Source organism: Talpa europaea (assembly GCF_964194135.1).
Source record: "Talpa europaea genome assembly, chromosome: 14".
Classification (NCBI taxonomy): Eukaryota; Metazoa; Chordata; class Mammalia; order Eulipotyphla; family Talpidae; genus Talpa; species Talpa europaea.
In genome coordinates this window covers 49011958-49026560 of record NC_140082.1, presented here as the reverse complement: position 1 = coordinate 49026560, position 14603 = coordinate 49011958, and the positions used below count along the sequence as shown (strand labels likewise).

At 43.0% G+C, this 14603-nt stretch overlaps 1 protein-coding gene across 1 annotated transcript in view; it reads left to right on the top strand.

The window, feature by feature from the left end:
- NID1 (nidogen 1) overlaps positions 1 to 14603 on the top strand; it is a gene marked incomplete at both ends in the record, with an annotated part of 69092 nt that overhangs the window by 22976 nt on the left and 31513 nt on the right. The window contains 6 exons of the mRNA XM_084254034.1: positions 1599 to 1972; positions 4464 to 4613; positions 8934 to 9185; positions 9479 to 9679; positions 11890 to 12135; positions 13359 to 13502. Of these exons, the coding sequence (XP_084110160.1) occupies positions 1599 to 1972; positions 4464 to 4613; positions 8934 to 9185; positions 9479 to 9679; positions 11890 to 12135; positions 13359 to 13502 (1367 nt within the window). The remainder of the gene's footprint in view (positions 1 to 1598; positions 1973 to 4463; positions 4614 to 8933; positions 9186 to 9478; positions 9680 to 11889; positions 12136 to 13358; positions 13503 to 14603) is intronic.

The following is a 14603-nucleotide window of genomic DNA, read 5'->3' as shown; positions in this document are numbered from 1 at the left end:
TTCCGGTCAATGATAAGTAAGAATAGTAAAAATGGTGGAGCAAGAAGTAGAGATGAGGATTATTCTATTATATTTCATAACTATAAAGTGCCTTTAGAATCTGAATCTCATTTGTTTTCCACTATATCCTTTGAGCACAAAAAGGTAAGCTGAGACCTGTCTAAGATTCTATAGCTAATGGAGAGATGGAATTTCTAATAAGCCACATCTGTGCTGTTTTCACTCACATTTCTGACACCAAATATGTGAGGTTTTAATGGGATGTCCTACAATTCAGTTCGTTTCTGACACTGAGTACTCAGATTAACTCAGTCTCCAGCTTCCTCTCCTCTCCTAGGAGGTAGGGGTTGAACCTAAAAATTCCAACTAATCAAGCATGCCTTGATCTTTCTAGTGACCAGCCCCTATCCTGAGGCTCCCTCGGGCCTCCAGCCAATAGTCAACTCATTAGCATCAAAAAGACACTGTTATCACTCCAGAGATTATAAGGATTTTAGGATCTATGTGCCAGGAACAGAAGATAGAGATGAAATACAGTTCACCCTTCAATGATGGGTCATGGGTTCAACCAACAACTAACATCAGTTGGTTAACTCCACAGATGTAGAACTGAGGATATGGAGGGGTCAAGCATCCTTGGATTTTGGTATCCACAGGGGATCTGAAAACAGTTCCCTAAGGATGGTTTCAAATGATGACTCTAGTTAAGCTCTGAGGGAGTTAAACGTTCACCTAATGTTTCTTCCTATAACTTATCATGCATGCAAAAAGAGAAATGATGGAGAGAGAGAATAACAGAGAAAAATGAAGGACTCCATTCAACTATTTGCTCAAATAGTAGGGTGTATCATCAGTGATGAGTATAAATCAAATTTCAAGGCCTATGTCCCTGGAGTTCACCTCCCAAATGACTGAGGGCAAGCCTTGGCCCTGGGCAGTCTCTACTCTGTGATGCCCAGACCTGACCATATCTGCTCTCCCACTCTCCAGCCCCAGCTGTGGGCAGAAGCAGATGATGGATTTCAGTTCCACACAGATCCTCAGGGCTCCTTTTGCTTGGTTAGTGGGGCTGTTTGTGGATTTGTTATAGGGCAGCCCCGATACAAAACGGGGTGCCTGACTGTGGGTCCTCACCCGCGCGCTTAAAAGGACTTATTAATGCTCTACTGCAGGCACATGCGAAAGGTTAATAAAAGGTTTATTTACAAGGAAGGGCAAATGAAGAAATGTACAGCTCAGGGAGAAAAATGGGAGACAAAGTTTTAAATGTGTCCTACCCGAGCTGCAGATCTGGAATCCCAAATGGCACTCCGAGAGCTGGCCGCGAGCCAGGAGCCGTGAAGCCAGGAGGCGAGCGACAGAGCGAGAGAGCCCAAGGCCCACGTGTTTGGTTTTTATACCTGACCTGGCTGCTTAACTCCACCCTCGGGTCCCAGCCACCTTCCCTTTGGTGGTGACGGGATTTGTCTTTCCCAATGTCCTGATGGCTTTGGTCTGGAGTGGGGGTGGGGTCCACAAAGCCTATGGGGTTAGCGCAGGACATCCTTTCCCCCTAACAGATTGATGGCCTGTTTCAAGAAACCTGTCCTTCCCCCTAGGAGCAGCAACTTTGGGCAGCAGGGCGTCTGGGTGTTTGAGATTGGGAGTCCCACCGCAGACAGCGTCGTGGTGCCCTCATATGTGAGCCTTGGACTGGACTACCGTGAAGAGTATGATGATGAAGATTATGACACAGCGACACGCCTGGGCCTGGAAGATGAGGCCACCACATCCTTCCCCTTTGAGGTTCGACAACGGGGAGACACTGACACATACAAGGCACCCAGTGTCCTCGCCCCACGCCGCCTGGATATCGAGGACCCCCCTGGACTTCCCACAGAGAGAACCAGGTCTTTCCAGTTGCCGGCGGAGAGGTTTTCCCAGCAGCACCCACAGGTCATAGATGTGGATGAAGTTGAGGAAACGGGAGTTGGTAAGGCTGTTTCTGTAGCTGTTGGCATGTTCTTGGACTCTTGGGTTTCCACACAGGAGTATTCTGGCAGGTTATTGGTTATGTGCATTGTGGCATGATTTGTAAGGTTAGACTGGGGGGGAGTCGGAACACAGCCTCAGCACGTTGGCGGATAGGCCCAGTGCTTCAGATTCTCCACCTGGTCTTTTGGGGTTAGGGCAGAGATCGTGGAGATGGTTGAACTGTCTTCTTTCAAGTTTCCTATTTTTCTTTTGTCTGTTGTAAAGAGAAAAGTGCTTTAGAATTATTTTGAAAGTCAGATTTTCTTATTTGTGAGTGCTGAGATCAGAGGTCTATTCACCCACCTGAAAAAACATTTTAGAAGTTCTTTAGCTCTTTACGCAACTTATCTTGAACATTTGTTTCCTCCTGAGTTTGGAATGAGAATGGTTGATTATTTTTCCTCCCAGGTCCTACCAGTTTCAGAGTTAGTTTGTAAAAGTAAAAAATAAGTAGGTCGCTCCCCTTTAAAGATAGTTTTTAAAGATAGTTGTTTAGAAGTGCTGTATCTTTGATCAACCATATTATGTCAGATTTTCATTGCAATTTAAAGAAAACACCAATTTGAACCCTGCTGTGCTTTGATTTGTCTTACAAAACAGATTCAAACTAAACTGTTTATTATTTTTCGCTCCTCATAATTGATATAAAATTCACTAGGATTTCTATAAACAGGTTGATCCAAGTCTTTAAAGGATGTTTTCTATGACTCCTGCTTCTACTATGAAGTTATCAATTATGTGCATTGTGTGGTGTTTTGTAAGGTTAAGGTGGGGGGGGGATGGGCACAGCCTCAGGGCATTGGGGGAGGGGCACAGCCTCAGGATGATCTTTTGGGATTATGGCTGATCATGGAGATGGCTGAACTGTTCTCTTTCAAATTTCCTATTTTTCTTTTGTCTGTTTTATTAAAGAGAAAAATCCACTCCATTCCACATTATTTACTCACTTCTGTGTCTTCCTACTTGTTCTGATTTGTCTCATAGCAATACTTATGAGCAATACTTTGTTCTTGTGAGGTATCCTAAGCATGGACAAGATCTGGTCACCAGGGGTAGTGTGTTAAGTACTTCTGATGCACAGCAATGAGAGGTTACCCTTTGGTGGCATGATGAGGACATGGGCTCATGTCTTGGGGTTTTGCTTGCACACACTGCATCCTGGATTTCCTGGGGGGTGCTGATGTCTGTAAGCATTTGGCATTCTGCTCTGATAGCTGGGTTTCAGAGTGTAGGCTGTGTTTACTTGCAGAGGTTGAGTTTTGAGGCATATCCTGTTTTCACCCCATCTAGGTATCTCATTTGTGAAGCTATCACTTTGAAATCAGACCATATCTAGCCCCTCCAGCCACCTTGAACTAATGGTGGTTTATTCTTTGGTACTGGCAAAAGCTTACAATCGAACCCCAGAGGTGTCTAAAACAGATACTTTTCTGTCATTCCATCCCAGTTACTTTGTTTTTATTAGCAAGATCATTTTTTCTGTAACCAGCAGTGCGTTCCTGATGCTATTTGAATAGTCACCCACAGATACACAGACTGTAACACACCAACAGCTGGAACTTAAATAGTCAGTTACAATCACTTCTGTTTAACCCAGGATCCAAACACTATTGTAATGCACACTGGAAATGCCCTTCGGAGTATTGTAAGACCAATCAAGTCTACCAGGGGTTAAACTTTACTTTTATCTTCACTCATAACAGTTAATTACAAGTTGGGTCGTTATCCTCTCTGAAAGTTCTTTTTCTCTTCTGCTTTTGAACTTCACTCCAAATTAAATTTGCTCTGGATTATTAAGTTTAATGGACTAGTTCACGATTTTAATAAAATGAAACAAGGAGGTAGAAATTTAAAATAGGAGGAAATTCTTTTTGCTTTTTGGGTCATAGGCTTTTCAGCCAGGAATGACTGAGGAATTATTTCTAATCAGCTTTTGAGTAAAATTAGAGTTTCTGAGTTATCTCTTGGGGAGAAGAATAGGCAAAAAAAGCTTTAAGATAATATAAATTCATTAAAATGGCAAATTATATACATATATGTACATATACATATATGCATATATATAAATCAAATAAAAATCTAGTAAAAGAACATTTTAAGGTCCTCCAAATGTGAAACTTATTATGCTATGTACATTGGATGGACACCATATTAAGATTGATTTGGGATGGCAGTAACCTAATACTGATTCTGTGAATCTCCATACACTGAATTATAGCATTTTAAAGTAATTCACTCTTGTGATTTCTCAAACTCCGTTTAGATCCATTTGCCTTGATGGTTTGAGTAGTGGAGCCACCATATTAATTAAGTAGTTTCAAGCAATGAGGCCTATCCCCGAATTGCCCTAGCAGATATGGATTCCTACAAGGTTTGAGGACACGGTGTGATAAAGCTTTGGGGCGCACAGCCCTGTGAGCGCTCACTGATGTGTGTATTTCTCTGAACAGTTTTCAGCTACAACACGGATTCCCGCCAGACTTGTGCCAACAACAGACACCAGTGCTCCGTGCATGCAGAGTGCAGGGATTTCACCTCAGGCTTCTGTTGCAGCTGTGTTGCTGGCTATATGGGGAATGGCCGACAATGTGTTGCGGAAGGTATGTGGCTTTCCTGTGTCCTGTTCATGGGGGGAGAAGGCGGAGGAGTAGTGTGTTGTTGTTGTTGTTTTTAAGATTTATTTATTTATGCATACAAGAGCTGGGGCATAGGCCAGAGATGCGGGGGGTGAAAGGATTCACCAGAGACTGAATGGGGAACAGAACAGGCAAACTAACCGAAATACACTGCTGAGGGGAGCAGCGGGCGAAACAGGAGAGGTCTGCCTTGCCATGTGGGTTGCTCCCTGGCGGGCCTGGGATCGAACTCATGCAGTAGAGGCTTCGATTGCTTCATAGTGCGGTGTTCAACCCCTTGTGCCACTAGGGAGGCCTGAGTAGTGTGTCTTTTGAAATGTGGCCTTTACTCAGAGTTTTAAAAGTGGGGAGCGTTTTCAGTAGAACAATGATGTTTAATTTCTCATTCCCCACTCTTTCTCTTAACTTCTTTCATGGGTGTTGCTAGGGAATACCTATTTTTCTAATGAGGTGATGTCTCTTTCTTTCCTATGCTAATTTCTCCATCTTTGATATGACTGCCATAGGGAACCCATCTTCACAACTACCCCTGGCACAGAACTGATGCAACCTGGACCAGGATTTGTTAGTGCCGCCCATTTTCCTTGGTTTCTTTCAAACCTCTTTTTTGGTATTGCTCACAGTCAGACTGTCCTAATGGTTGCTCAAACCCAGTAGGGCCACAGAACTGGTGTTGGTCAAAACTTATAGTGGGTAGGGTCTATTCCAATCTCCTTTCCCCGTTGGTTTCCCTTTCCTTGCGCCTGTGAATCCCCAGCATGGTGATGGTGGAGTCCCAAGGGTACACCATGGTTCATTCTAGAGCACCCAATCCACTATGGGGTTAACTCCCAGATGGATTCAGCTGTGGAAGGACAAAGGTTCTGATCTCAGGCCTCCAAACACCAGTGTCATGTTATCAGATGATCAGAAATCTTCCTGCACAGGTCTCAGGCATCTGGATAACAATTTACTCAGAGAATAAGGCGCTCAGAGCCTGAGATGTTACAGTGTGATATACATAGAAAGGGGAAGTTCCAGGTTCCCTGCCCCACCTAAGGAAGGGTGGTGCTGAGCAGGGAAGAGAGGCTAGAAAGAGTGGGCAGAAGGTATGAAGGAGATCAAGAATACCTGGAGGAGGTGAATGGAGCAGAGACATGTTAAGAAGCTGTGCTTGCTTCTTGGCCTAGGACTTGTACCAGGCACTTGGGGAACAAGGAATACTTGAAAAAGACATGGATGAGAGATCCATGGGGAGGCCGACAATGGCAGTCTTTATCTTGACTTGGGTTTTAATTTTGCTCTTTTCCTTCCAGACTTGCCAGACCCCTTCTGCCCCTTTCCTATGTGTTCCCCCCAGGAGGTGCCTTAGACTTGAGGCAAACTTTTGGGCCTCAGTGGTCTGGCTTTTGGCCAACCCATTTTGGCTGGGCATTTAGCCATGAGGGGATGGGTAATTTTAGGTGTTTAATTGGAAACTATTTTAATTATATTCTTTCACTTTTCTCATATACTAATTGTATTCAAGTTCCTTTCCATTGAAGGTCTTATGCACTGGAGTATGTTTTGTCTTAATGTAGCAGATGGCAGAACCCATTTAGAGCATGCGGGTTTAGGGACCCTGGGGTGCCCCTCATTCTGCACTGTAATAAGATCATAAACTAGAATTAAACAAAAACAGCAAAACATACTGAACATTTGTCCCTTCAGATGCCAAGTCGCCTCTTTTGTCATAGGTTGTTTACTTCAATTGCTCTGCAAAATTTGACTAAAGAAAACTCAGAGTAATGTTTTGTTTTTCAGATTTGCCATAACTATAGTTAAATATTTCATTTTAATTTGCTAAAAAGTTTCCTTATGGGTCACAATTCGATAAAGTAAGTGTTGTTCACACTATCTTAAGCAATGAAAGAAAAAAAATTTTGTATTCTTTTCATGTTATTTTGGGGGAATGTTTTTAACTTCTAAAATGTGTTTTATATTTCCTTCTTAATCCTACAAATCCAGGGGTGGTGTGCTTTTTGCTTCCTTGTTTTAGGTTTGGCCTTTTTACTTCTCCCACCCTGGGAAAAGCTTCCAAAAGCTACAATGAGAGCTTATTCTTCAAGAGCAAGCTCATTAGCTCTCCGCATGCCAGATAGAACTGGAAAGCTGAGCGGTTTGTGTTTGGCCGCTAGCTCAGATAAGACAAACTATTCAGCTATGTATTTTGACTTTACATACATGCCTGATAATAGTTTTGAGCTTTAAATATTTGTTGGATTATTGCAGATTTGAAATATTTTTCTAGCTCAACATAAGGGGGGGGAACCTTTGTTTGGTTTACTTCATTTGGCTATCCTGTTTGTTTCTGTAATTGTCCTTAGGATGCATTTTTGGGGTATGAGTCTTCTAATTTGACAGCATTCCCCAGCGTAATGACACAATTTTTGTGCAGAAATACTCAGTGTCAAGTATGCTTTGACTTGTCAGTGACCCTGTTTAACAGCTTGAACTTACTGAGCACAGGTCTTTAGAACAGAGGTGATGGTGCCAGGTTAAAGTTAGGGTTATTCAACAAAGTTTTCTGTGAACTGATCATGTACAGAAACTTTGGTGGGGGCCAAATGAGGGATCTGGTTAAGGAAGTTCTGTCCCTAATAATTTATAATGCAGAAAGAGAATTAAAAGATGTGCAATCAGTAACTGCTAGAATTTAATTCTACCTCAAACTTGAACAGTCCAAGGTGACCTTTCTTTTACCTCTTTCTTTGTTTTTATTTTTAAAATAAACATTTTCAATTTAACAGTCCTTTAAAGTATGCTATTTGGTGTTTTTTAGTATATTCACTAAGTTGTGCATTGTTCCATCTATCTAATTTTAGAACATTTTCCTCTCTCCAGAAAGAAACCCTGTATCCATTAGCAGTTACTCCTTTCTCCTCAAGTGCTCCAGCCTGATAATAACTAATCTACTTTCTTCCAGTATTGGGTTTTCTTATTCTGGACATTGCATATAAATGGAATCATACAATATGTGATCTTAAGTGTTTGGCTTCACTTTCTTAGCATAATGTTTTAAAGGTTCATCCATGTTTTAACCTGTATCAGTACTTTCTTCCTTTTTTCTGGCTGAATAACATTCCACAGCATGGATATACCACATTTTGTTTTACCATTCATCGATTGATGGACATTTGGGTGGTTTCCCATTTTGGCTATCATGGAAAATGCTGTAAGAACATTTGTGTACATGTTTTTGTGACGGCATGTTTTCTATCCTCTTTGGTATATACTTAAGAGTTGGAATTGTTAGGTCATATGATAACCTTTAGTTTTCTTATTTGAGTACAAGAAAAACTTAATTTCTTCATATCTTAACTTGCATATTGTAAATATATGCAAATTATAAATATTATAGAAATATATAGTATAGAAAATGAAAGGTCACTGTTACTCTGATTTAACCATCATTAACTGTTAGTAGGTTTGCATATGTCTTTTCAGATATTTCCCCCTAGGTATTTGCTAATACTTATTATTAGTGTATTTTTTTTAACAAAACAAAAGTGGTATCCTAATATACTATTTGGTATAAAAGTAGTATTCTAATAGGCTCTTTGGCAATTTATGAAGAAAGTTTTTAAATTTGACATAGTAGGTTTCATATCTTCCCAGTTGTGTAAACGAAACAATAAATAAACACCCCAGTTTGGTTCTACATCAGAGGGGGTGTGTGTGTCTCTCTCTCTCTGTGTGTGTGTGTGGTCTGTAATGTCCATTGTGCCCAAATCTGTTCCTGTGTGGGCTGGATATAGTACCAGGATTCCAGGGCTCAGACTGGCAATCATAACCCTGAGTAATAGAGATGTATCGATATTTATAGATCCAGAGATATTTATTAAGATGTACTGTAGATTGGACAACAAATGATCCAGGTTCCTGGGACCATCCAATTTATCTCTGCTATCCCAATGAAATTATTAATTTTGTCCCTTTACTCTCAGAAGTAATCAATTATATCACTACCTGGTTCCAGATCACCTGTGATACTGTTCTTTTTCTGAGGTTATTTTATTTGCCCCAGAAGTTCCTTCATCCCATAGTGACCCCCCAGTGGAATCACCTCCATGTCATCCACCATCAGTCAGCCTGGAAGAAAGGCAGGAGTTGGGATTTCTAAAGTTCACTGTCTTCCAGGAAAAAACAACTACTTTTGCTTATCCCAATATCCCAGCACTGTTCTGACTGTGCATTATAGGAACAGGGGTCCTACCACACATATTACTCTTTTTTGAATGATTGGCTTCTTTGTTTCTCGCTCAGGTACTCCTCAGAGAGTTAATGGCAAGGTGAAAGGAAGGATCTTTGTGGGGAACAGCCAGGTCCCCATTTTCTTTGAGAACACTGACCTGCATTCTTATGTGGTGATGAACCATGGGCGCTCCTACACAGCCATCAGCACCATTCCCGAGACCGTGGGGTATTCTCTGCTTCCTCTGGCCCCTGTTGGAGGCATCATTGGGTGGATGTTTGCAGTGGAACAGGACGGATTCAAGAATGGGTTCAGCATCACAGGTAATTTATATCCATATTAACATTAAGGAAGCAGTGAGTCAAATCCTGGTCCCTACTACTGCCAGCACAATCTCAGAGACAGAGCCAGCCCTGGTTTATGGCTTGAAATCAGCTTCTCTCCTTTGTGCATGACTCAGTTGGGCCACATGGATGTCCCAGCTCTATCCTCAGTGTCACTAACCACATTTCTACCAACCAAATGAAAGCATCTTCAGACTTTGTGACATGGAACCTAGGGTATGTATATGGCGGCTTCCCTGAAAGTAAAGTGACAGACTGACCTTGTTTTTCAGGGGGCGAGTTCACTCGCCAGGCCGAGGTGACTTTCGTGGGGCACCCAGACAAGCTGGTCATTAAGCAGCGGTTCAGCGGCATCGACGAGCACGGACATCTGACCATCGACACTGAGCTGGAAGGCCGTGTGCCACAGATAGCCTTTGGCTCCTCCGTGCACATCGAGCCCTACACCGAGCTCTACCACTACTCCCCCGGGGGTGAGCTGCAAGCCACGTCTGGGCTCAGTGGGGCACTGGCCACAGCTTCTGATTCACCCACCTCTGCAACAGCCCTGAGTTGGTGCAGACTCCTGGGGCCGACAGGGAAATACATGGGGCATTGCCTTACTAAAATCACCTTTCCCCCTCATGTGGACATAATTCACGAACATGGTAGGGAATGTAGTGCAAAAAAGGAAAATAAGCATGACATCATTGTAAAACCAGGATATTATTAAATTTAAATGTATTTCCTTTAACCTTTCCTTATATATTTCCCAATATATATATAAATCCCAACATATTATATAACCTCAAAATAAAGTAATGCAATTTTATTATAAGTCCTGGGGAAACAATGTACAGCACGGATAGCACTTTTTTATCTTAAATAATTTCAAATTTACAAAAAAGTTGAAAACAGCACAATTTTTTATGCCACTTACCCAGCTTCAGTTGTTAACATTTTGTGTTAACACTTAGTGTTTTTCCAAACAACAAGAACATTCTCTTAGATTACTACAGTATAGTGATCAAAATCAGGAAATTTAACATTGATGCAATATATAATGTACAGCCAGGCATATCATTTTTATTTAAATAAAATTGCAATCCTAACACAGTATTATAGCTTCACTTTCCCATGGTTCCAAATCATGAATATTTTATAGTTTCATTGGTTTGGCTTTGGAAATACTTGAAATGCATTCTATTGTATGGCTAGTTAATTTAAGCCAGTCTATTTTCTAAAGCCAATTTTCCCTTCTCATATGAGTTGAAATGACTGTATTCATCATAAATCTTGACCAAATTTGTTACTCTCTTCTGAGACTCAATTCCTAGAAATAAAAAGGTAGAGGGGCCTCCCCGGTGGCGCAGCGGTTGAGCGCTGGGTTGCGAAGCTGCCCGCGGCCTCTGCGGCGCCGGTTCGATCCCCGGCTGCTCCCCGGCCACCGGAGGAGGGTCCCACATGGCGCGCAGACCTCTCCTGCCGCCCGCTGCTCCCCTCAGCAGTGTACTTCGGTCCTTCTGCCTGCTCCGCTCCCCGCTCTGGCTCTGGTGAATTCTCTCACCCTCCCGCGCTTCTGACTGTACCCAGTGCATGTATAAACAAAACAAACAAACAGACCAGCAAACAAATAAATAAAGCATGCCTCTATACAAAAAAAAAAAAAAAAATAAAAGAAATAAAAAGGTAGAGTTGAACAATAGCAAGTTTTTAAAAGATGCTTATGAAATTGCCACCCAGAAAGCTTATACCAATTACCAAGGCCATGTGGCACAACTGGGCTCTCTTGGGGGTGCCAAGAGAGGATGAATAGGAGGTAGAACCAGCAACAGGTACGGGTCTGCAACCAGATGGTGTTCCTGGCAGCCCAGCACGTGGGAGCTGGACAGGAGGCAATTTACACTAACCTTTTATTTATCCTCTGGCTTTTATTATGAACTACAGCAGAGCACACAAATATAAAGAGTCTTTTATCCTTTTTTTAAAATAGGAAGTTGAGAGTTTTATTGTGAGGGTGAAAGCAGGCTTTCTTATGAGTACAAAAGACTGTCTCTCTGTTTAGGTCTGCTCCATTCTGTAGTAACTTTTCAGAAATTGGCTACTGAAACTTCTTTAATGTCTTCTGTTTTACTGTCACAGACTGTTCGATTTCGGGTTTTCCAAAGCAGTATTTATTGACTCCTAAGTGAGCTCACCTCTGTGAAGCAGTTGGCACTTGAGTTACTTGATCAATGCTCGGCAAGTGATAGTTTTTCTTAACTAGAGTGCTAGCCTAGTCCATTGCAAAAACTCTGCAGATATCTCATCCTCGCCCCTACTCACGTTATAAAAAAGAAACTGAGGCTGAAGACATGAGTATCCTGCCTGTGGTCACACCTGTAGGAGTGACAGTGGGAGGGGTGAATTCAGGTGGCTCTCCTTCCTGGCCTGTGTTCTTTACACCATACCTTAATCTCTGGTTGGCTCAGGAATTTATAAAGACTTGATGAGAAAAAAACAGCCAATGCTACTAATGCAAAGAATGCCGGTGGTGTGGAAATCTTAGGCAGCAGAATGAGACCCAACACAGAAATAAATGGTCTTTTTTTATCTGTTTCAGCTTTTCTCACCTCCAGTGGTATTATGGACAGGGGTTACTGTTGATAGTTTTAAAGCCTTTGATTGGACTTTGCATCCTTAAGATCTCTTCTCTGCCTCCCAGTGATCACATCCTCCTCCACCCGGGAGTACACGGTCACAGAGCCCGAGAGAGGCGGTGCCTCCTCTTCAAATGTCCACACTTACCAGTGGCGCCAGACGATCAACTTCCAGGAGTGCCCCCATGATGACTCCCAGCCCACCCTGTCCCGCACCCAGCAGCTTACCGTGGACAGCGTGTTTGTCCTATACAACCAGGAGGAGAGGATCTTGCGCTACGCTCTGAGTAACTCCATCGGTCCTGTGAGGGGTAAGAGACGCAGCTCAGATTGGGCATCTGAATATGTGCCCGCATGCCTGCTCTGTGCTCTTGGACATACTGTACCTCTCTATACTCAGTATGAAGAAAATTATGCTAAAGTATCTCCTGAAACAAGCAAACAAAAATCTTGTTGTCCATTAAGACAACCTATTAAGGTAACCCACCTTAAAGAACTGACCTCCCAAAAAGCACAGCTAGCTTCAGCAAAGCATTTAAACCCTCTAATACTCAGCCAACACGCACTCAGGGCCCATGGAAATCTAAATAATATGATGAAGTTCAGGCATGGAGCCTGCAACCAATCGTGCCCTGTGACCATGCACCACGCATGCTGACAGCTGGTCTGTCCATGCTCTGGCTGCAGCGAAGGAGCTGGCATTCTGGGAGCTAATGAGACAGCTCAGTGTCAGATTTCACCAGGTCTAAATCTTTAAATGCAGGAGCTCTGAGTATTTGGGTTCCAGGTATGACGGTATTTCTCTTTTTCGGTTGTTTTTAGATCTCCCTCCATCCTTAGGCCTCTTCTCCAGCTAATCAAGTTTGCCCTTGCCTAGCTCCCTTAAAGTAGCAGTTGTCCTTTAACAACTGCCGCTGCAGGCATCAAGGGGAGGCACTTTGTTTCTTAGAAGACCAGATAGTAAACATCTTAAGGTCTGCCAGTTATAGTCTTTGTTTTTAAACTTCAGTCCTAGGCCTCCATGGTGGCACAAGGGGTTAAGCACAGTGCTGTGAAGCTGTTCGCAGCCTCTGCAGCACAAGTTCGATCCCCGGCCTGCCGGGGAGCTACCCACATGGCGCAGCAGACCTCTCCTGTCACACCTGCTGTTCCCCTTAGGCAGTGTATTTCAGTCGATCTGCCTGTTCTGTTCCCCACTCTGTCTCTGGTGAATTCCCATACCTCTGCCCTGTACCCCAATTCTTGTATACATAAATAAATAAATTTAAAAAAAGTAAATAAACGTCAGTCCTGCCATTGAGCACCAAAGCAGTCACAGACCATGTGCAAGGGAGTAGGGGTGGCTGCTTGTCAGTAAAACTATCTTTATAAAATAGGTGTGGTTAGGAGAGATGCCTTTTGCTGATCCTGCCCCAGGTGACACAGGAGTCAGCTGGCTTGTCCTCTTGGTAATCGGCCCCGTTTTCTTTTTTGTGGAAGGAGGAAATGTATAAGAGTTAGAACACTCACTTGGTTTCACTGTCTCTGCTCACAGATGGCTCCCCTGATGCCCTTCAGAATCCTTGCTACATTGGCACCCATGGGTGTGACACCAATGCCGCCTGTCGCCCGGGCTCTGGGACACAGTTCACCTGCGAGTGCTCCATTGGCTTCCGAGGAGATGGGAGGACCTGCTACGGTACATCTATCAGTTCTGATCTTTGGGAGTCTGGGGGGAGCAGACTAGCTAGAAGGAAGTGTCTGTAAATCAAGAGCTGGGTGAGGCAGCTCTGTAGAAGCAGAGACATAAATACTGATGGACACACCACCCCAGTTACTTAGCCCACACTCGTGTTCCCAGGGGAGTGTTAGGGGTTCTGCCCCTTTCTTTCATCTGATTAAAAGCACTGATCATGCAGTAGAGCAGAATTTAGAAGGCCACACTCTACCTAAAGAACACACAGGTTGAGGACCTCCCCTGATGGCGCAGTGGTTGAGCGCTGGGCTGCAAAGCTGCCCGTGGCCTCTGCAGCTCTGGTTCGATCCCCAGCCACCGACAAGGGTCCCACATGGTGCACAGACCTCTCATGGTGTGCCCACTGCTCCCCTCAGCAGTGTACTTCGTCAGTCTGCCTGTTCTGCTCCCCACTCTGGCTCTGGTGAATTCTCTCACCCAGTGCTTGTATAAATAAATAAATAAATCTTAAAAAATAAAAAAAAATAAAATAAAAAAAGAACACACGGGTTGAAAGGGAAACAAAAGTCAGCGCCATTTTTAACACTAAGAATTTAATGATAAACATAATGTTGCCTAGACACTGTCTTATTAGGTGCTAGCCATTTCAACACCATTTCACTCAGTTCAACAGTTCTTAATGTGATAGAGTCTTTTCATTTAAGTGTACAATTCAGCTGCATTAAGTCCACTCCCACTGTTGTACCATCATCTCCAGACCCCTTTTCATCTTGCAAGACTGAAACCCTACTCCTACTAAACAACAGCTCCCCATTATACTTCCTCCCATCCCTGGCAATCTCCATTGCACTTTCTATGTATAAATCTGACTCCTCTGGATCCCTCATATATGTGGAATCATACAGCATTTGTTCCCCTAGTTACACTTAGCATAATGTCCTCAAGTTTCACCCATGATCCAACATGAGTTTTCGAATTTCCTTCCCTTTTAGTGCTAATTGTATTCCATTGTATGCAGAGATGGCATCTTTTTATCCACTTACCCATCACTGGGTCCTTTGGTTGCTTCAATTCTTTGACTATTGTAAAGAATGCTGCTGTGAA